Source organism: Xyrauchen texanus, chromosome 17 (assembly GCF_025860055.1).
Source record: "Xyrauchen texanus isolate HMW12.3.18 chromosome 17, RBS_HiC_50CHRs, whole genome shotgun sequence".
Classification (NCBI taxonomy): domain Eukaryota; kingdom Metazoa; phylum Chordata; class Actinopteri; order Cypriniformes; family Catostomidae; genus Xyrauchen; species Xyrauchen texanus.
This window is the reverse complement of record NC_068292.1, coordinates 45663055-45687748: the sequence shown is the minus strand read 5'-3', so window position 1 is coordinate 45687748 and position 24694 is coordinate 45663055. Positions and strand designations below refer to the sequence as shown.

The 24694-nt window shown below is 40.5% G+C and overlaps 1 protein-coding gene across 2 annotated transcripts in view; it reads left to right on the top strand.

Moving 5' to 3' along the window:
• The window catches only part of LOC127658048 (regulator of G-protein signaling 22), a 41927-nt gene that overhangs the window by 9880 nt on the left and 7353 nt on the right, over positions 1 to 24694 (top strand). For both annotated transcript variants that reach the window (XM_052147130.1, XM_052147131.1), the window contains 10 exons: positions 3650 to 3811; positions 3986 to 4148; positions 4618 to 4716; positions 8028 to 8129; positions 8309 to 8497; positions 9266 to 9352; positions 16475 to 16623; positions 16924 to 17086; positions 17281 to 17439; positions 20957 to 21034. In XM_052147130.1, coding sequence (XP_052003090.1) covers positions 3650 to 3811; positions 3986 to 4148; positions 4618 to 4716; positions 8028 to 8129; positions 8309 to 8497; positions 9266 to 9352; positions 16475 to 16623; positions 16924 to 17086; positions 17281 to 17439; positions 20957 to 21034 — 1351 coding nt within the window. The remainder of the gene's footprint in view (positions 1 to 3649; positions 3812 to 3985; positions 4149 to 4617; positions 4717 to 8027; positions 8130 to 8308; positions 8498 to 9265; positions 9353 to 16474; positions 16624 to 16923; positions 17087 to 17280; positions 17440 to 20956; positions 21035 to 24694) is intronic.

Genomic DNA, 24694 nt, shown 5'->3' with positions numbered 1-24694 from the left:
ACATGAATGCAAACACTAGCTGTGCCAGCTGCATTTCCTGTGTTGTAATCCTTCATAACACAAGTGTGCATTGCAGTTCTCATTGTTACTGTAAGGGGCGCTATAGAGGGCATTAGTGTAAACTTCAGTCTTCTTCTACAGTACGTTTTCTCTCTCATACAGAAGCTCGTTTTGTCCATGTTTATCACTTCATTTCTGTCTTGTTCTCTCATGATCATGACTTATAAATTACTGTAGAATATTCCAGAGACATCATTCTGTATTGCAATAATCAAGGCCTGATGGCAGCTGAAATCGCTTTGTGCACACTGAAGCAATGTATGCACTGAAGCACTGCGGACACTGAAGCACTGTATGCACCGAACCACTGTGGACACTGAAGCACTGTATGCACTGAATCACTGCGGACACTGAAGCACTGTATGCACTGAATCATTGCGGACACTGAAGCACTGTATGCACTGAAGCACTGCGGACACTGAAGCACTGTATGCACTGAATCATTGCGGACACTGAAGCACTGTATGCACTGAATCACTGCGGACACTGAAGCACTGTATGCACTGACCCACTGTGGACACTGAAGCACTGTGGACACTGAAGCACTGCGGACACTGAAGCACTGTATGCACTGAAGCGCTGTGGACACTGATGCACTGCAGACACTGATGCACTGCAGACACTGATGCACTGTAGCACTGTATACACTAATGCTCTGCGGACACTGAAGCACTGCGGACACTGAAGGACTGTAGCACTGTATACACTAATGCATTGCGGACACTGATGCACTGCAGACACTGATGCACTGTAGCACTTTATACACTAATGCACTGTATGCACTGAACCACTGCGGATACTGAAGCACTGCGGACACTGAAGCACTGTATGCACTGAACCACTGCGGACACTGATGCACTGCGGACACTGAAGCACTGTGGACACTGAAGCACTGTAGCACTGTATACACTGATGCACTGCGGACACTGAAGCACTGTGGACACTGAAGCACTGTAGCACTGTATACACTGATGCACTGCGGACACTGATGCACTGCGGACGCTGAAGCACTGCGGTCACTGTAGCACTGTATACACTGATGCACTGCGGACACTGATGCACTGCGGACACTGAAGCACTGCGGACACTGATGCACTGTAGCACTGTATACACTATTGCTCTGTGGACACTGAAGCACTGTGGACACTGATGCACTGTAGACACTGATGCACTGTAGACACTGATGCACTGTAGCACTGCAGACACTGATGCACTGCGGACACTGATGCACTGCAGACACTGATGCACTGTAGCACTTTATACACTAATGCACTGTATGCACTGTAGCACTGTATACACTATTGTTCTGCGGACACTGAAGCACTGTATACACTGATGCACTGCGGACACTGATGCACTGCAGACACTGATGCACTGTAGCACTTTATACACTAATGCACTGTATGCACTGAAGCACTGTATGCACTGAACCACTGTGGACACTGAAGCACTGTATGCACTGAACGCACTGTATGCACTGAACCACTGTGGACACTGAACCACTGTGGACACTGAACCACTGTGGACACTGAAGCACTGTGGACACTGAAGCACTGTATGCACTCTATGCACTGAACCACTGCGGACACTGAAGCACTGTATGCACTGAAGCACTGCGGACACTGAAGCACTGCTGACACTGAAGCACTGCGGACACTGTATACACTGATGCACTGCGGACACTGAAGCACTGCGGACACTGATGCACTGCGGGCACTGTATACACTATTGCTCTGCGGACACTGAAGCACTGCGGATACTGATGCACTGCGGACACTGATGCACTGTAGCACTGTATACACTAATGCACTGTGGACACTGATGCACTGTAGACACTGATGCACTGTAGCACTGCAGACACTAATGCACTGCAGACACTGATGCTCTGTAGCAATGTATACACTAATGCACTGCATACACCGATGCACTGTAGACACCGATGCACTGCGGACACTGATGCACTGTAGACACTGATGCACTGTAGCACTGTATACACTAATGCACTGCAGACACTGATGCACTGTAGCACTGTAGACACTGATGCACTGATGCACTGTAGACACTGATGCACTGTAGCACTGTAGACACTGATGCACTGTAGCACTGTAGACACTGATGCACTGTAGCACTGTATACACTAATGCACTGCAGACACTGATGCACTGTAGCACTGTAGACACTGATGCACTGATGCACTGTAGACACTGATGCACTGTAGCACTGTAGACACTGATGCACTGCAGACACTGATGCGCTGTAGCACTGTATACACTAATGCACTGCAGACACTGATGCACTGTAGCACTGTAGACACTGATGCACTGATGCACTGTAGACACTGATGCACTGTAGCACTGTAGACACTGATGCACTGTAGCACTGTAGACACTGATGCACTGATGCACTGCAGACACTGATGCACTGTAGCACTGTATACACTAATGCACTGCAGACACTGATGCACTGTAGCACTGTAGACACTGATGCACTGTAGCACTGTAGACACTGATGCACTGTAGCACTGTATACACTAATGCACTGCAGACACTGATGCACTGTAGCACTGTAGACACTGATGCGCTGATGCACTGTAGACACTGATGCACTGCGGACACTGAAGCACTGCGGACACTGAAGCACTGCGGGCACTGAAGCACTGCGGGCACTGAAGCACTGCGGGCACTGAAGCACTGCGGACACTGAAGCACTGTAGCACTGTATACACTGAAGCACTGCGGACACTGATGCATTGTATGCACTGAATTAATGCGGACACTGATGCATTGTATGCACTGTATCAGAGCTTCAATCATTGGGGGGGCGTGATCCGTGATCAGCTTCATTCAGCTGAAAATCACATGACCGCTTCAGTATATGGATAATAACAATCACAAATCCAACAAGTTTGAACCCAATACAGTCACATAAGCACATCTCATACCATTGTTAATTAAATGTTACATCCCACAAGCGTAGTTATTATCCAATCTAGACGTTAATAATCAGTTATTCATGTACTCTCAGATATAGTTTTTATTCTTCACTCGTATATGAAGCCTTTGAGCCTTCACATGGTTATTACGTGTTTATTTATAAACCCTTTAGTTAAAAAAAAGATAATATCCATCTCTTTGTCCTAGAGAAGCCTACTGTTGCGATAAACGCATTTCCTGTAACGATGAGCTGCTCCAAGCGTGTTTTCTCGCGAGAATCACAAGAACAAAAGAGAAAACCAGTGATGAACCATGGACAAAACGGGCTTCCGTACTTTCTGGTCGACTTATGTCATGGTGGAGCAACAGTTTGAAGAGAATCTCACTGTTAAAGTTCAACATGTTTATATCAGCTAGCTGAATAGTGACCAAGCCCAGATGAAATCTGCCGAATCTACAGAGTCTGATAGTAACATCTGTTTTAATGGCACAGAAAGTAACCTCCTTGAGTACTGAAGTCTGTTACCTGTGCGACAGCACGTTTGTCATGTTCACCACACATTCACATGTGCGTGTGTGTGTTGTGCAATGGGTCTGATAAAATGAATCTGATGCAGATACAGAAGTGTGCACTAAACTCCTCTTTGCTGTTGCAGGTATTTAGTGTGGATGAGGAGTGAGTATGTAGTCAGCACAAGTGCGGCGGCTCTGAGCGTGGAGTTGCTCTCTAGACTGGGTTTAAACAGCACCATCTGCTGGCAGGAGGACACACTGCGCCACATTCAACCTCATCTGTTGGAGATGCTGCTGCTGTACTGGTGTGTGTGTGTGTGTGTGTGTGTGTGTGTGTGTGTGTGTGTGTGTGTGTGCTATTTCATCACACATACAGAGTCCAACAGTCTGAGATCACAGCTTTCATGATTCAAAAAGGATACAAAAGCACCATGTATGAAGTGTGTGTGTGTGTGTGTGTGTGTGTGTGTGTGTTTCAGGGGTCAGCGCTTCAAATTGTGTGTGTCTGATCAGTGGTACACATCTGAGCGTGGGCTCAGTTCTGTCTGCACTTACAGCACCACCTCCCTGCCAACATACATGCACTTGCCCGCTTGCGTCTGCACAGAACCCTGTCCCGCATGCATCTGCAGCAATCTGAAGGTACTGAACGGTCCACTCACCCTGTAGGTGATTCTGATGTGTGTGTTTGATGTTTGTGTGGGTGATTCCGGGGTGTGTGTGTATATGTGTATTTGATGTTTGTGTGTGTGGGTGATTGGTGTGTGTGTATATGTGTATTTGATGTTTGTGTGTGTGGGTGATTGGTGTGTATGTATTTTTTGTTTGTGTGTGTGTGTGTGTGGGCGATTCGGGGTGTGTGTGTGTGTGTGTGTGTGTGTGTGTGTATTTGATGTTTGTGTGTGTATGTGTGTGTGTGTGGGCGATTGGTGTGTGTGTATTTTATGTTTGTGTGTGTGTGTGTGTGTGTGGGCGATTCTGGGGTGTGTGTGTGTGAGTGTATTTGATGTGTGTATTTGATGTGCGTGCGTGTATTTAATGTATGTGTGTGTGTGTGTATTTGGTGTGTGTGTGTGTGTTTGTGTGTGTGTGTGTGTGTGTGTGTGTGTAGGTGGGCGGCCGTGCGCTACAGACTCTGTTGGAAGTTCTTCACACTGAATCGAGATCCGGATTCTTTTTCACTCATTTCTGTCAGAATTCAGGAAACGAGGTACAACACAAGACAACATGAATTCAGTGTTTCTCAAACTGCGTCTCAACAGAGTTCCCTTGGATTTATTCAGCTTTGAGCAGAAGTGTAAGGACTGTAACCCCTGACCGTATATTAATTCAACAGATAATTAATATTCCTGTAGTTCAGATAAATCATGCCGCTGCACAAATGTCAGAATCCTGTTTGAGAAGCATCTGAAGGACCGTGTTATTGCATGTGTTAATATACACATTCTGCAAATTCTGTTCATTTCCACCATAGATTTTTATTTGAGTTATAATTTTAGTTTTGATTTTGAACAACATACACTTCAAATTTTGTCAATATTTCATCCTGTCATGTTCATTTATTTTAGTCAGTTTTACTCTAGGGTTTTAGTCAATGGAAATGACATATTCTATATATTTTTATTATTTTGTATATAACTTATTTATAATGTGCAAAATGACAAAAAACATCAAATCAAACTTTAAAAGTCCAAAATGTTAAACGATTCTGAAAATGATAAACTACTTACAGCTATGGTTGGGGTTACCCTAACATCAAACATGTTAAAGATGAATTTGTTTAATATGTAACATGAGAAATGGTCCTTCTGAAAGGGACAGTTTTCCCAAAAATGAACATTCTGTCATCATTTCCTCACCCTCATGTCATCCCAGATGTGTGTCTTTCTTTCTTCTGCAGAACACAAATGAAGATTTTTAGAAGAATATTTCAGCTCTGTTGGTTCATACAATGCAAGTGAATGGTGACCAGAACTTTAAAGCTCCATAAAGCACATAAAGGCAGCATAAAATTCAGAGTCCAGTGGTTTAATCCATGTCTTCAGAAGTGATATGATAGGTGTGGGTGAGAAACAGATCAATATTTAAGTGCTTTTTTACAATTAACACTTTTTATTGATTCACACAATTGAAACAGAAAAGTAAAACATATATTCACAGAATCAACCCCCATTATTCCCAATCCCAATCCCCAACCCAACCCTAACCCTCAACAAATATCCCTGTGGTCAAAGCTACTAAAAAAAAAATAATAATAATAATAATCTAATAATCACACACTTTTAAAACCACACATGTCTCTCCACTGCCCCTCCTAGGGCCACTGGAAGGCGCCGGCTGAAGAGCCGTTATTGGGCAGAACACTGTCAGAGCCAAAGCTTCAGATTTAGACCAATTAACTCTGTATCCTGAGAACTTAGAAAAGGAATTTAGAATAGGGCAAGCCATAGATCTAATATCGGAGACGAATAATAAAATATAATCTGTGTAAAGCAGAAGTTTATGCTCCCACCATCACCCCTGGAAAATCCTCCTTTCTTATCACGGCTGCTAATGGTGCCAGGGCAAGACAACAATAATGGGCAACCCTGCCGGTGCCCCTATCCAGAGTAAAATAATCTGAAATTAATCCATTTGTTTGTACCACTGCTACCAGATGTCTATAAAGTAACTTAATCCATCCAATAAAAGTATTTCAAAATCTTAAAAAGATGATCCCTTTCTACCATATCAAACACATTTTCGGCATCAAGTGAGATGCAGCGACCGGAGTCTGATCATTCGCCACTGATCACATGATACTGATGAAACACCTGATGTTATCAGAAGAGCCCCGAATAAACCCAACCTGATCTATATGTGTAAGAGATGTCATAACTTAATCGATTAGCCAGAATGTTTGACAATATTCTTGCTGGATCAGGGATGGGAACTCTTGCTCTCGCTTGGATCTTTGTCCTTTTTAAGAATCAGACTGATCCGGGCTTGTGTCATGATTATCGGATGCTTTCCATTCTTTAATGATTCTGTATAATCTTATAACAGAAGTGGAGCCAGTTCTGTAGCATAAGATCTAAACATTTACCCAAACCGTCTGGCCCCGGAGCCTCGCCTGTAAGGCCTTAATTACCTCACCAAACTCCTCCAAGATTATCTCAGAATCAAGAGAATGTTTTTACTCTTCGTCAGTTTCGGGAGTTCTGATGGTTCCACAAAGTTTCTATTATCTTCATCAGTAGATGAAGACGTGGAACTATAAAGATCAAGATAGAATTCTTTAAAATCATTATTAATATCAATGAGGTCAATATATCACCACCAGCAGATTTCACTGAGGGAATGGTAGAAAAAAGACATTAAAAGACATATAAACATTGATTTCAGCCTTTAACATTTGTAGGAATTCAGGATTTTGCAGTAGGGATACATGAAAGTGGCAACTATATGATTTCCTTTCCTCTGTATGTGGCAACACCTCTATGAATCAGGTACTCCGACAATAAGGACGTTATTCCGCCGGCTACGGTTTTCCAAGTCTTCCAACTTCTCCCAGACATGCTCCAAATGCTCCTTGGTCTATAGCGGATTAGCAGATAATTCCCTGTCCGATGACTCCATGTAATCGACATCCCCCACTCTTGTTACCGCATAAAGATCTTCGTCAGCATAGCCGACATGTTCAACATGTCTCGCCGCATTTCCTGCACCTCCCCGACTAAGTCGACTCCCAGGCTTGTGTCCTGCCGCTCAGGGGCATCAGCATGAGCACATAAGTGTCTTAATGTCTCCAGAGCTCAAGGATTATGAATTCTTTGCCCTCCTAGAACCGTTATGAACAGTGTATCGAATCTCACCGGTTAATGTCATGAAGTATTAAAACTAGCAAAGTGTGCAGAGCTCGCCGTGCACACGTCCGATGCTCGCTTGGCGCAATGGAACTCAATATTTCATGCTTTTTTTACTATAATTCTCCTCTCTGCCCAGTAGCTGGCGATGTGCACGGAGAATCACCAAAACACAAAAGGTGAAAGTGAAGATTTACAGTTAGAAAACGACTGCGAGAATGTTCATTTTTAGTTGAACGATCCCTTTAACATGACTGAAGTATGAGTTTTACAAGTGACTTGGTTGTGAATTCCTCACTTCTGGTCATTTAGGGTTTTGTGTTGCGTGTAGTTTTAGGGAAATGGTGTGTTCACAACACAAGTTAAGCAGTCATGTGTGAACTATTTGATTATTGTCATGATCGTCTTCATTATCATTGAGAAAACATAATAAGATAAACCTTCAATAAAAATGTTTGTCTGTAATGTCATTGAAGACATTAACACTGAAATTCAAACATTAATATTAAATATATTTTGATATGAAACTCCAAACGGAGTTTCTGAAATCAGATGTAAAGCTGCTGTGTGTGTTTCTAAAAGAGTGACGTAGATTTACTCAAAAGTGAAATATATATTTAAACAGTGTGGTGTTCTGATGGTGTGTGTGTGTGTGTGTGTGTGTGTGTGTGTGCAGTTGTGGGGAAATGCTGTTCATTTCTGCTCAGAACTGCAGCGGTTCCATTCACTCTTCTACCAGAACAGATTTGATCCATATAGAGTGCAACACACTGCTCAGGTACACACACACACACACACACACACACACACACACACACACACTCTCACTCACACACACACGCTCTCACACACACACTCTCACACACACACACACACACACACACACACACACACACACACACACTGTATGGTTTGATCAGTCATGTGACTGCATGTCTCTGTGTGGTCTCCTCTCAGCTTCTGTACGTCTCGTATGTGTGCAGTGGAGCTCAGAAGAGCCTTGGCTCGAGTGAGGAGATCATTAAAGGTGTTCTGGTGCGTTTGAATCCAGCGTTTGAGGATCTGTTTGATGAGGTGGAGGAACATGCGCTCACTCTCCTGCTGGAGCCCTGGACACTGTTATCAAACACACAATCACTGCGCTGGGTATTTATGCATCACATCATTCTGTTCTTGTCCCGCTTGCATTCAAGAGATCTCTGGGTAATCCCCACTGAACTCCTCCATGGAATTAATTTCATTTTCACTTAAAACTATAAGGGAAAATGTACATGTCAGATCCTGTGTCTGTCTCCATTTCTTTGTATTTTTCATCTTTATGCCTTATTTTAAGGTGCACGCAGTAATCTCTTTTCCTCCTGGAGTGGTGGTGGTGTAGTGGTCTAAGCACATAACTGGTAATCAGAAGGACGTTGGTTCAAGCCCCACGGCCACCACCATTGTGTCCTTGAGTAAGGCACTTAACTCCAGGTTGCTCCGGGGGGATTGTCCCTGTAATAGGTGCACTGTAAGTCGCTTTGGATAAAAGCGTCTGCCAAATGCATAAATGTATATGTAAATGTAAAGAGTTTTACTTTAATAGTCATTTTGAGAGGAAGACTCATATCAGTAACCTTATAAAAGCTGTTTTATTCTGCATGGAGAGGGTCTCCACATGAGAGCTGCCGTGATATGATCACATGACCAGCTGAATATCTCTTGTTATTGGACACGTTCTTTCATGGATGAAATGAATCATGGCTGATTGTGAAGACTGAATTCTGCTGTGCTGCTGCGTCCGCACCACTAGTGTGAATAAAAAGTGCACATTTAATGATTCATTGCATCATTACAAACTAACTATTGTGCTGTTTAAATAGTTTTACATTGAATATCACGTGTCACACTATTTTCTCTTCCCCTGTGTGTTTGTAGGTGGCGCTGTGGGAGGAAGTGCGTTATGCTGAAACTGAACTCTTCAACACACTGCAGACTCTATACACACATAGAAGACATCAGCAGGTAACACACACACACACACACACACACTCTCACACACACACTGCAGACTCTATACACACATAGAAGACATCAGCAGGTAACACACACACACACACACACACACACTCTCACACACACACACACACACACACTCTCACTCTCTCACACACACACACTGTAGTCCCATACACAGGATATCTACTGTTGAAACTTCACTGTCACTTCTCATCTCCATCATAACTTCAGTTCAAACTCGTGATGTAATAACAGCAATAGGGACTGCATTTCTTTAATGATAAAAATAAATCAAAATTGTAAACGTGCCAAATTAATTAAAATAGATAACGGATAATTGATCTGATTTTGAAACTTATTTCAAAAATATCATTAGAACAGTTCAAAAGCAGGGATGGATTACCGACCGGGCCAATGGGGCCAGTGCCCAGGGGCCCTTGACTGCCCGGGGCAACAACTTTTGGCCACGAACAATGAACCCACCCCCCGCTCAACAACTTTTGGGTGGAGGGCAAAAGTGGTGCCCACAAGGATGCCACACTTCTTGTCGAGTGTGCTCCGACCCGCAAGGGGGCAGGCATGGCCCGAGTCTGGAAGGCCATGGAAAAAAGTGAGCCCTTGGAAATAATTGGCCCCAAGGCCTTTGCAAGTCATAATCCGTCCCTGTTGAAAAGTCTTGAGTGAGGGGGAAATTCTGACAGATGGAAGTTTTGTAAAAAGTAGGAATAAGAACTGAAACTAGAAGTTTTTTAATTTGGAATAATAATTATTTGGAATAAAAAAACTGCATTAAAAATAATGATAATGATGATGATAATGTGTGATCTACTGATTTAACACAGAAGTCTACATGCTAACTGCAGCACATGGCAGAATGTATATCCAATTGTGTCGATTGTAGTGACACTAGGGGTCATTCTTGGGAGGCTCGTGTACCTCTGAACTTGAGAAAAGGCCAATGAGAAATTGGCAGACAGAATTTGCATGTCCCGCCCCCAGACATACGGGTATAAAGGGAGCGGACGTGCATCTGTCAGTCAGGTTTTTGCACTGAGGGGTCGAGAATAAGGTACGGCGCATTACTGTGGTGGGAATAGTACCATGGCAAGGGGGACACACTATGTCTCTCGCATAGGGTGTGAAGCTGCTGGGGCTATCTTAGCACTATGAAATGCTTCAGGGATGGCGGTCTTTCCCGGTCCTATTCTTTCAGGGGGGAAGAGACCCGGAGGATGCGGAGGCCACATCCTGCCCAGACTAGGGGGAGGTAACGTGGCAAATACACCACGAGGGTTGTGAAGCCATACGTGGGAGTGACACAGTGTTAGGTCCAGGCTGATGAGGGAGGAGCTCTTCAAGCATGGCGACCGGGGCAGTGGGACTACACAAGGGAGACATGGGTCCACCGACAGGGGGACCGTACCGCAGAAAATACATCACGGGGAGTTTGTCTGAGGAGGGAACTAAGCCTGTGAAGCCCTACCCCAGTACAGCGCACCTGTGGCTCACCTGGGAGAGAAGGCGCACTGGATGCAACTTGGTGAAGGCCGCTGTGTGCAAGCGGAACACCCGGTCGGTTGTGCCGCGTTACCGAGTTCTACCAGCTCGGACCTGACAAAACACGGGATGAGACCGACTCCACCCTGAGATCTTGTAAAGGTATTGGGTGTTGCCCGGCCCTCTGCTCTGCAGATGTCTGCTAGGGAGGCGGCGTTGGCCAGTGCCCACAAGGATGCCACACTTCTTGTCGAGTGTGCTCCGACCCGCAAAGTTGCCTGGTGGAGGGAGCTCTTGCTTGGTTGATCATGTCTATGACTGCAGGTAGACGTGGAGGTTCCAGATGTCTGGGCACGGGTGCCAGAGGGTGTCCCGTCCCTGAGAAAGAAGGTCCTTCCTCAGGGGAATTTGCCAGAGTGGTGCTGTCACGAGAAGCATGAGATCTGAGAACCAAGTCCGGGTGGGGTAATAAGGAGCCACCAAGGTGACTTGTTCCTCGTCCTCCCTGATCTTGCATGGCACCAGTGCAAGAAGGCTCACTGGGGAAATGTGAGGTTGAACTTTTCCCAGTTGACCTGAAGCCCTAGACAGCTGAGGTGCCTAAGCACCTGGTCCCTGTGAGCTGAACCAATCCAGTAGCCGTGGGTGGGTGGGGGAGGGGGGCAGAAGTTTCCAGTCCAGCCTCATGCTCACGGTGGCCCAAGAAAGCATAGCGGACAGCCGCGCGTCAGCCTCGGACTGGGCAAGCAGACCCGAAGAGGGCAGCCTACACGATTCATCAGCATCAGACGCCGCTGTGATGCTCTCCAATGCAGCGGCGATGTCGTCATCCAATTCCGGGGGCTCAAGGGAGAATTCCGGCTGGCCACGAGGTGAGCCGCACTCATCCCGAGCTCGGATGGAAGCAAGCGAGCGTGCCAGGGGGCGGGTGGTTCGTTGGGATTTACCCAGTGAAACCTAGCCCGTCGTGATCTCTAAATCGCCTTCATCGCCAGCCGGGTCGTCCACAATCCCGTGGGAAGAAGGAACGATGCGGGGGCGGCTGAACTGGCTTTCTCTCGTGAGGAAAGAAAGCCGCGACCGTAACATTGCCATGGCTATGTTCTCGCACCGGGAACATGAACCATTCACAAAAGGCTGCCTGCGTGTGTTTGCAGCCCAGGCATGCGAGGCAGCTTTTATGACCGTCACAAGTGGAGAGAAATCGACCACATCCAGGAACTAGACAGACGGAAAGACATTAAAAAGACGCGTCCTGAAAAGGATGTTCAATGCCTGCTGTGTGTTGCTCTTTTATGAGTGAAAACTGAAACTCTTTTAGGAGGGGAAAGCGCTGTCGAAGTGCCCAGGGGCGTGGACGGCACAGCATGCAGAGAGAGAGAACGCCAGCTGGAGATGCGCCATAAGATCCAACAGCAGTGCTTGATTTGATTTGAAGTTTATTTGATTTGATTTCGAGCAAAGTAAAATAAATAATATATACATGTATATTAACACACACACACAAATAAAAAAATAAAAATAACATAGCACAGCTTATCTCCCATATACATAGATATAAATATATACACACATATTATTTACACTTATAATAATAGTTCCTCGAAAGGGAGTGGAAAGAAGTATAACTTATTTACTCCCACCCCCAATTCCTTCCCATATATCCGCTGCCATTAACAGTTAAATAAATAATAATTTATTTGTTTTGATACTATTTATTTGATATTATAGTTTCTTAGCATAATGTAATTGTATCTCAATAATTACTATAATGCTATATGATAATCCTCATTATCGTAAACATTCAAATATGTCCCGATATCTATAATAATCACATCATATATAAAATATAACCATATCCTAGCATATTGATTAAACATAGTTTTACAATAACAGTAATATCAATAATAATTAATAATAATCATTATCATTATTTACTCAGCTATGTACACATATCCCACTCTTTTGTAATTGTGTCACCATTAACAATATCAAGATAAATAAATAGGAACTGTTTATAATCCTAAATACTTAAGTTTATTTTACCATAACCAGTACCCCTCCCAATCACAAACACAAGAGCACCCAGATCCCTCACTCAGTCTCATATTTGATCAACACCATTTCTTTCAATTTGAATTTGAATTGGTGAATATTTGGGCATTGCTTGAACTGTATCCCCAAACCATTCCAAAGTCTGACAGCACACACAGACACACACAAGCTGTTCCTGGTGGTTCTCACCGCCTGGACTTTAAAGTTTTCACATCCCCTCAGGTTATAGCCCCCGTCTCTTCTTAAAAAAAACTTTTGAATATTACCCGGCAGATCATTTTTGTTGGCTTTATACAAGAATTGAGCAGTATAAAAATCAACTAGATCAAACAGTTTTAAAATTTTAGATTGCAAAAATAATAAGTTTGTATGATCAAAATATCCCACCTTGTGTATGATTCTAACTGCTCGTTTTTGGAGAAAGAAGAGGGTATGTAGTGAACTTTTATAATTATTGCCCCAAATTTCTATACAATAAGTTAAATAGGGCAGAACCAGTGAACAATACAATATATATAGTGCATTATATTCCAAGACATATTTAACTTTATTAATTATAGAAATACTTTTAGATACTTTGCCTTGTATGTATCTGATGTGTGGTTTCCAGCTTAATTTACTATCAATAGTTATTCCCAAGAATTTAATTTCTGACACTATTTCTAATGTAACACCATCAATACTTAATAATATTTCTGCGTTTTCTTTATAATTACCAAACATCATTACCTTCGTTTTATTTAAATTCAAAGATCATTTATTAATATCCATCCACGTTTTTAGTTTTACTAATTCTTCATTTACAGTTTTTATAAGTGTTATTATAATTATCACAAGAAAAAAATATATTGGTATCATCAGCAAATAATATAAATTTCAGTAATTTAGATACACAAAATATGTCATTTATATATAAAATAAATAATTTAGGACCTAATACTGATCCTTGAGGGACCCCACAAGCAATGCCCAGACACTGTGACGTAAACTCGCCCAACTTCACAAACTGTTGTCTTTCAGTTAAGTAACTTTTGATCCAGTTCGAAGCCACCCCCCTAATTCCAATTTAGTTAGTAAAATTGAGTGATTAAGAGTATCAAAAGCTTTCTTTAAATCAATAAATATTCCCACTGCATATTTGTTTTTTGTCTAGGGTGTTCGTAATTTCTTCCGCAGCTTCAGTTAAAGCCATTGATGTGGACCTCTTTGTTCTAAAGCCATACTGACCTTCATTTATTATGTCATGCTTGTCTATACATTTTTCTAATCTGTCATTAAATAGTTTCTAGAAGATTTTTGAAAACTGAGGTAGCAGAGAGACAGGTCTATAGTTTGTGAAGATGTGCTTGTTTCCATTTTTATATAATATTATTTTTGCGATTTTTATTTTATTTGGAAAAATTCCAGTCTGAAATGAAACATTGCATATGTATGTTAGCGGTTTTGAAATACTATTTATTACTTTTTTAATTATTGTCATATCTATATCATGACAATCAGTAGATGTTTTATTTTTGCATGTATTAACAATAGCTATAATCTCTGTCTCACTCACACCAGAGAGAAAGATGGTCTTTGCATTCCTTTCTATAATTAACTCATTGAATGTATCACTGTCACGCTCAGGAATTATTGCTGCTAAATCTGGTCCAACATTTACACAAAACTCATTGAAACTATTTACTATGTTATGCATATTAAAGTTTTCAACATTCTTATCAATAAAATAATCTGGATATGAATTCTTAAGTGTTTTATCCTTAATTATACTATTTAATATACCCCATACCCCTTTAATATTATTTTTATTTTCATTTAATACATTTTTATAGTATAATTTCTTACTAGTTCTTATTATATTGATCAATTAATTTGTATATGTTTTATATCTATTTTCACATTCTTTTGTCCTTAATTTAATAAATTGTCTGTATAAAGTATTTTTCTTTTTGAGAGCATTTTGTAAACCCTTAGTTAACCAGGGACATTTTATACGTTTATTCTTGTAGTTGTATTGTCAAATAGGACAGTTTTTGTTGTATAATGTGCTAAATGTTTCTAGAAAACTATTGTACGCTCTATTCACATCTTTCTCTCTGTATACAGCGTTCCAGTCTTGTTCCATTAGGTCATAATTGAGTGAATTAATTGCTTCTTCCGTCTTTATACGTTTAAAGATAGATTTTTGGGGAGCTTTATTATCTTTTTTATAGTTGTCATCATACAGTGTGAAGACTGGTAGATGGTCAGTTATGTCACACATCATTAGGCCACTGACCGTAGTGTATTCAATATTGTTTGTAAAAATATTATCAATGAGTGTGGCACTATGTGAAGTAATTCTACTGGGTCTGGTGATGATTGGGTATAAGCTCATACTGTACATCCTATTCACATTCATCTGTTATTTTATGTTTATTTGGATTTATCAAATCTATATTATAATCTCCACAGATGAATAGTATTTTGTTATTTGCTATAGAAAACATCTTTTCCATCCAGTCAATAAATAACTCCATATTTGAACCCGGTGACCTATATATACAACTTATAATAATATTTTTTTCTTTTCATTATGAATTTCAATCGTAATACATTCTAATATATCATTTATTGTTAATGTCATCTTGTCAATTACTTTAAACTTAAAATTCTTATGGACATATATAGCAACTGCCCCACCTGCTTTATTTGCTCTGTTCATGTAGTTGAGGTCATTCCTTTATCCTCATTAAACCATGTTTCGGACATTGCTATAATGCTAAATGGATGTATAAATTGTTGTAAATAATCTTTGATAGTATTAAAGTTTGAATACATGCTTCTGCAGTTAAAGTGTATAATTGAAAATTTCCCCTCTGAGTCGATACTGTTGTTATAATCGTCTTCAGTAAAATAGTTGCAATTAATATTGATAGATGAGAAAAACCTGTTATCAGGGTCTGTCTCGTCTTCCAAGTCTTGTGCATTGTACTCAGTGTAGTCAAATGGTTTCAGTTCCAAGTGATCATAGTCCAGAACCCTTTGTTGTAACCCTATGTCATTAGTATCTCTTGAAGTAGATGAAATGTGATTGAATGGCATTGTATAACGTACACACTTTTTTTTTACACACTTATTTTTACACACTTTTTGCTTCTTGCCAATAGAAGTGAGTGGAACAGTGGTGAACTCCGCTCGCTGTTGCACAACCGCTCGGCTCCGAAGAAAAAATATGACTGACAGACTCACGTCTGCTCCCTTTATACCCATATGTCCGGGGCGGGACATGCAAATTCTGTCTGCCAATTTCACATTAGCCTTTTCTGAAGTTCAGAGATACACGAGACTCCCGAGACTCCTTGTGTCATTACAATCGACACCACGTCAAGTTAGTGACAGAAGGGGAAATTATTACATTCTTACTGTGGTAATTGGATTGTTACTGGTTAAATTTTTTACTAAGCAAGTTTTAAAGTAACCCTCCCAACCCTTGTGTTAGATTATCTAGTTATTCTGAGCATGTTGAAGCTTCCCATCCTGATCACAGTGTTCACAGCAGAAGTGTGAGTCTGTATGTGATTGTGTGTGTGACAGGAGTGCAGAACTGCAGAACAGCAACTCAGACATTCTGATCTGTGGTCAAAGGTTCCAGCTCCGTTCAGAGGCTTTCATCTCACTTCTCTGATCCAGAACCAGTTTGAACTCCAGCATTTCCGGTCATTCCTGGAAGAGAATTCAGCCAGGTGAGAGTAGAACACACACACACACACACACTCTCACTCACACACACACTCACACACTCTCTCACACACACTCACACACACACACACACACACACACACACACACACACACACACTCTCACACACACACACTCACACACACACACACACACACACACACACACACACACACACACACACTCACACACTCTCACACACACACACACACACACTCTCACACACACACACTCACACACACACTGTAGAAACATCACGTACAGTTAGACTCTGTGTGTGTGTGTGTGTGTGTGTGTGTGTGTAGTATGCATCTGCAGTGTTGGCTGGACATCGAGCAGTTGATGAAGACTACTCAGGATGATGAAGATCTGATAAAAAAAAGAAACACAAACATCAAAGCTCAATATCTCACCAGCAACTTCCTGTTTGGATCGAGTAGCCCTGCCAGTGAAGAGCAGCAGACAAGGGTACGAGAAACCTCACACACACACACAGTGTGTTGTGATGCTCAATGATGGAGCTCATGTGACAGGCTGATGTGCAGGTCTGCAGCTGATCACATCAGGGGCTCAAATCAAAGAACACAAGATAAAATCAGCAGTTAGGAACTACACTGAAGCTTGTTAATGGTGTGTGTGTGTGTGTGTGTGTGTGTGTGTAGCTGTTGCAGATGTGTGGTGGTCATCTGCATCTTCAGCGCGAGTGTGTCTCTGTGTCCGTTCTCACTGAGCTTCAGTCTGTCGTTCAGGATCGATTAGAGTCTCATTGGCTGCCGCTGTTTCTGTCCAATTCAAAGTTCATTACGCGTCACAAACCGCAGGTAAGATCACAACAATGAGATCTTTATAAAATGAACAATAATGTTTGTCTTGTTACTGATATTTCAAAATGAGTATTTGCTGAAATAAAAGCAACTTGTGCTTGCTTAAAAATGTTTACATTATTTTAATTACATTGAAATGTTTCTAATCTGATACAACAGGCTTTTGCGATATATCTCTTAATCATCATTGCATTACATTATCATGCCCACTACCATAAAAAACCCCACAGAGCTGTAGAAATACTGAGATATTTATAACAGATATTTAAAGTGGGAACTGATATTTGTATGTATTTATATATATGCATATATAAAGATCTCATTGTTTTACATTGCAATCTATTATGATGTCATTGATCTTACTATAACCTGGCGAGACCCAGCAAAAAATGTAAAAAGGTTTTGCAGTTTAACTTTTTAAATGTCAGTGTCAATTTTAAATGTCTCAGTCGTGTTTGGTGCTCAAAATACATTAGATAATATTTGTTGTTTTTATATATTTATATTGTATTTAAAGTGCTGAATTGTAATGTCATACATTTCTATAGAAGGAGAGGAAGTTGTCATGGGCAAAAGTAGGACTGCAACTAACGATTATTTTGATAATCGACTAATCGAACGATTATTTGAACGATTATTCGACTTTGTGCGATTATTGCAACGATTAATCATGAGCTCTTAACCAGTTATTCAGCTTGTGCCCGACTTAAAAGGTTGTTTTAAACTAACAATAAAGAGGACAAAATCATCTTTTAAAAATACCTCTAAATGACATTTACTGAATTAAAGGGAAAAATACTTTTTATTAAATTTAATTCCGTAAAGAAATTGAAATTATTTTTATCAAGTATTTTTGTCTTGTTTTCCATTTAGAATGGTCTAAAAATCCTTAAAACAAGAAACATTTACTTAAGAAGCAAAATATAAGATATGTAGACTTCATAGAATGTAATGCATTAAACATAACTGCATTAAAGATGCAACGCATTAAATACAACTGCATTAAAGATGCAACCCATTAAATATAACTGCATTAAATATGCAACGCATTAAACATAACTGCATTAAATATGCAACGCATTAAACATAACTGCATTAAAGATGCAACGCATTAAATACAACTGCATTAAAGATGTAACCCATTAAATATAACTGCATTAAATATGCAACGCATTAAACATAACTGCATTAAAGATGCAACGCATTAAATACAACTGCATTAAAGATGCAACCCATTAAATATAACTGCATTAAATATGCAACGCATTAAATACAACCGCATTAAAGATGCAAGGCATTAAATACAAGTGCATTAAAGATGCAACCCATTAAATATAACTGCATTAAATATGCAACGCATTAAATACAACCGCATTAAAGATGCAACCCATTAAATATAACTGCATTAAAGATGCGACGCATTAACCGCATTAAAGATGTAATGCATTAAATATATCTGCATTAAAGATGTAACCCATTAAATACAACTGCATTAAAGATGCAACCCATTAAATATAACTGCATTAAATATGCAACGCATTAAATACAACCGCATTAAAGATGCAAGGCATTAAATACAACTGCATTAAAGATGCAACGCATTAAATACAACTGCATTAAAGATGCGACACATTAACCGCATTAAAGATGTAATGCATTAAATATATCTGCATTAAAGATGTAACGCATTAAACATAGCTGCATTAAAGATGTAACGCATTAAATATAACCGCATTAAAGATGTAACGCATTAAATATAACCGCATTAAAGATGTAACGCATTAAATATAGCTGCATTAAAGATGTAACGCATTAAATATAGCGGCATTAAAGATGCAACGCATTAAATAAAACCGCATAAAGATGCAACGCATTAAATAAAACCGCATTAAAGATGTAACGCATTAAATATAGCAGCATTAAAGATGCAACGCATTAAATATAACTGCATAAAGATGCAACGCATTAAATATAACTGCATTAAAGATGCAACGCATTAAATATAACTGCATTAAAGATGTAACGCATTAAATATAGCTGCATTAAAGATTTAACGCATTAAATATAACTGCATTAAAGATGTAACGCATTAAATATAGCGCCATTAAAGATGCAACGCATTAAATATAACTGCATAAAGATGCAACGCATTAAATATAACTGCATTAAAGATGCAACGCATTAAATATAACTGCATAAAGATGCAACGCATTAAATATAACTGCATTAAAGATGCAACGCATTAAATATAACTGCATAAAGATGCAACGCATTAAATATAGCGGCATTAAAGATGTAACGCATTAAATATAACTGCATAAAGATGCAACGCATTAAATATAGCGGCATTAAAGATGCAACGCATTAAATATAACTGCATAAAGATGCAACGCATTAAATATAACTGCATTAAAGATGCAACGCATTAAATATAACTGCATAAAGATGCAACGCATTAAATATAGCGGCATTAAAGATGCAACGCATTAAATATAACCGCATAAGGATGCAACGCATTAAATGTAACTGCATTAAGGATGTAACGCATTAAATATAACTGAGTGATCTAAACTAACACTAGCCTAACCTGCACTGCACTAATCACACACAAGAGAATTAATGCAAGCCCACATTATATTCATCATATGTAACCGGTGTTGATCTGCAAGTATTCAACTTGACCACAAAAGCTAACTAGACGAGTTATACTGTTATTCATTGTGGTTATTTTCCTAAGCTAACGTTAGCTGCATAGCTCATATTCATTTAGTGACCACAATTAATGTTCAACGTAAACAAAAGTTACAAAGCATGATTATGTATTCAGAATAACAACTTTAAAGCCAGTAAAACATGTTTGAAAATGTCTTCTGATATCTGACCTTGTTTCAATTGAAGTATCTTCAGTGTCAATAAGTATTAATAAATAATCAGCAGAGTTCATGTGATGGAATGTGTTCTTGAGAGGTTTCATGAGATTCATCTCATTATTTAATAACAGAAGATGATCAAACAAACTGTTTTCAGTAAATCATGTGACCCTGTAACAGAATAAAGTCTGTCATCATGAAGGATGTGTCCGTTCTCTGAAGAAGAGACGAGGATCAGGAGCACAGGTGGATCAATTCTGCCCCTTCCCATCTGACAGCTTTAAATCATGCTTCACCTTTGAGGTTTAAATGAACTATAATTCTCAAATTTAACTGCATCTTCATTTATTAGGTTTTATTATGAAAACATAAATGAAGCGCTCCGATGTACTGCAGCTGCTTTCAAGAACGCTTGATTTCATTTCCCAAACCCGTCTTGCTTCGATCTGTCCTTTTCCTTCCTGGCTTCATTAAAGGAGAACTTTGGGAACGAGGACGCACCGTTTCAGATATGAGAAGCACACTGAGAGGATCAGTGAAGTGTCCCATTACACCTGAGATTCCACTGACGTCCTAATTACACTAATTACCCACAACACCTGCTCATCACATGACCACAGCTGACTGTGTGTGTGTGTGTGTAGGTTCATCTGTCAGACGGTGTGTGTGAGCAGTCTGTGGTCCGTCAGTACAGGAGGAGACGACATCATCATCAGTGGAAGGTCAGTCATGATTCTCTTCTGTATCTCATGATGTGTATCCGTGACCTCGCTGAGATTGTGTTTGGACATAATATCACTATAATAAACCGTTAGGAAAAAGAGATTTTGGGGGAATATAAAATATTATGAAATGTATATGTGAAAAGTATTTTATAAGTGCTTGAACAGCCACAAACACGATCCTCTCGTCCCTCAATCTTGTGTTTCATGGATGACAAGGGTCAGTAAAGAATGGCGGAAAGGTCCGATTTTATTACCATTTATCATTAATGGAGTGGAAGTCATTGTCCAGAGGTCCGGACCGCTACCGGAAGAGTGTGACAGCACGGTCACGTGATTCTGCGCCAATCACCGTCTTTTATTATTACTGGATAACCATTCAAAAACAAGACCTTATTCACATTCATGGGTATGAATCCTGGCAATTATCAGTTTTTATTCAAGTTTTCTACAATTAAATTGTCTCCAGTGAGATATAAAACGTTCTGGTAGTTAAAGTTCTTCTTGTTTCAGAGGGGTCGTGACCCCCAAAATACTGCCCTAACCCAAATGAAACTCAGTGTAACACTTAATTAATGTTAATAAATGAACTGATTGGAAAGTAAATAAGTGAACATGAACAATGAACGATTGTCAACATAATAATATTAGTTTTAATTGAAAGCTGTATATTACCAGTAAATAATTGTGAACATGTACTCACAGAAACAAGTGTATTAGGATAATTAACATTAAACTTGTTGAATAACTGCAGTTAATAGGTTAATTATATACTGTTGTTACAGTACTGTGATACCTAAAGCATTTACTAATATTAATATAAGACACACCTGTCTTGTGCTTTCTTACTTGAAACAATTACTAAAAACACTTTATCTATAAATAACTGCAGTAATATAATTGAAAGACAGTTTTACAGTAATGCTAACTTGTGTTTGGCATACCCGCTCAGAAATGGGTTCGTTGCACCCCTGGATGCAGGTACAGTTATCTAAAAAATGCTGATTCTTATTAAAGGAAGCAGACAAATTGAAAGAAAGATGTGCCATGTGTGACGCTGTTGGGCAGAATAGGACTGAAATTAGAGTAATGGGGGATCACATTAGAGATGAGTTGAGCCAGGAGAAAATGTACATCGCTTTGTTTCAGATTAAATTGCAGGAGAATATATGTTTTAAATTGGAATTGTTTTATTTAAAAGTAGACATTTAAAGCTTTCTTTAGACATATGTTGCATGTGTGTGTGATCAGTATTCGCGGTCGTTCTGTTCATTCATGTGACGTGTTTCTGAAATATGCTCGTGAATACAGAGACTGCTGAAAGCTCACCCTTTTTATTTTCTTTATTTTACAAAAGCACAAGATTTTGTTGTTATTGTGAGTGTACACAAATAAAAGTAGACCCTTAATAGTCTCTAATGATGTCTTACACTTATCTGTATACCCAAAATTACGGAGTATTTAAAGTTGTTTCCGCTGTAATGATGAAAATATCCAGCAGGACGCGTCCATCGACCCCAGAGGGTTAACATGAACTGAAGGAAAAACAACAGAATTTTCAATAGTCAGTGAGAAGTTTTCACAATCTTTCAGTTTAGATTTGGTGCCCATTAGTAGGAGACAATTACATGTTATCAATCATTTAATTTCGTTAAACAGGCCAATAGTGACAGAGGCTGTATAATTGAATTTGGTTTAGACAAATACAGCTGGGCATCATCAGCATAACACTAGACATTTATTCCAAATGTGTCCTAAAGGTAAAAGGTAAATAATAAACAAAAGAGGGCCCAAGACTGAGCCCTGAGGCACACCAGTAATAATCTCTGCGGTCCGTCATCTAAAGGTTTTCAGTTGAACAAACTGTGTTGGACCAGATAGATGTGATCTAAACCAAGTCAAAGGAATACCAGTAAGACCAATGGAAGCCAATCTCTCCTGTAGGGTGCTGTGGGAATACCAGTAAGACCAATGGAAGCCAATCTCTCCAGTAGGGTGCTGTGGGAATACCAGTAAGACCAATGGAAGCCAATCTCTCCAGTAGGGTGCTGTGGGAATACCAGTAAGACCAATAGAAGCCAATCTCTCCTGTAGGGTGCTGTGGGAATACCAGTAAGACCAATAGAAGCCAATCTCTCCAGTAGGGTGCTGTTGGAATACCAGTAAGACCAATAGAAGCCAATCTCTCCTGTAGGGTGCTGTGGGAATACCAGTAAGACCAATAGAGCCAATCTCCTGTAGGGTGCTGTGGGAATACCAGTAAGACCAATAGAAGCCAATCACTCCAGTAGGGTGCTGTTGGAATACCAGTAAGACCAATAGAAGCCAATCTCTCCTGTAGGGTGCTGTGGGAATACCAGTAAGACCAATAGAAGACAATCTCTCCAGTAGGGTGCTGTGGGAATACCAGTAAGACCAATAGAAGCCAATCTCTCCTGTAGGGTGCTGTGGGAATACCAGTAAGACCAATGGAAGACAATCTCTCCTGTAGGGTGCTGTGGGAATACCAGTAAGACCAATAGAAGCCAATCTCTCCTGTAGGGTGCTGTGGGAATACCAGTAAGACCAATAGAAGCCAATCTCTCCTGTAGGGTGCTGTGGGAATACCAGTAAGACCAATAGAAGCCAATCTCTCCTGTAGGGTGCTGTGGGAATACCAGTAAGACCAATAGAAGACAATCTCTCCAGTAGGGCGCTGTGGGAATACCAGTAAGACCAATGGAAGCCAATCTCTCCTGTAGGGTGCTGTGGGAATACCAGTAAGACCAATGGAAGCCAATCTCTCCTGTAGGGTGCTGTGGGAATACCAGTAAGACCAATGGAAGCCAATCTCTCCAGTAGGGTGCTGTGGGAATACCAGTAAGACCAATAGAAGCCAATCTCTCCAGTAGGGTGCTGTGGGAATACCAGTAAGACCAATAGAAGCCAATCTCTCCTGTAGGGTGCTGTGGGAATACCAGTAAGACCAATAGAAGCCAATCTCTCCAGTAGGGTGCTGTTGGAATACCAGTAAGACCAATAGAAGCCAATCTCTCCTGTAGGGTGCTGTGGGAATACCAGTAAGACCAATAGAAGCCAATCACTCCAGTAGGGTGCTGTTGGAATACCAGTAAGACCAATAGAAGCCAATCTCTCCTGTAGGGTGCTGTGGGAATACCAGTAAGACCAATAGAAGCCAATCTCTCCTGTAGGGTGCTGTGGGAATACCAGTAAGACCAATAGAAGCCAATCTCTCCAGTAGGGTGCTGTGGGAATACCAGTAAGACCAATAGAAGCCAATCTCTCCTGTAGGGTGCTGTGGGAATACCAGTAAGACCAATGGAAGCCAATCTCTCCTGTAGGGTGCTGTGGGAATACCAGTAAGACCAATGGAAGACAATCTCTCCTGTAGGGTGCTGTGGGAATACCAGTAAGACCAATAGAAGCCAATCTCTCCTGTAGGGTGCTGTGGGAATACCAGTAAGACCAATAGAAGCCAATCTCTCCTGTAGGGTGCTGTGGGAATACCAGTAAGACCAATAGAAGACAATCTCTCCTGTAGGGTGCTGTGGGAATACCAGTAAGACCAATAGAAGCCAATCTCTCCAGTAGGGTGCTGTGGGAATACCAGTAAGACCAATAGAAGACAATCTCTCATCTGTACTTGGAAGCTTGTCAAGT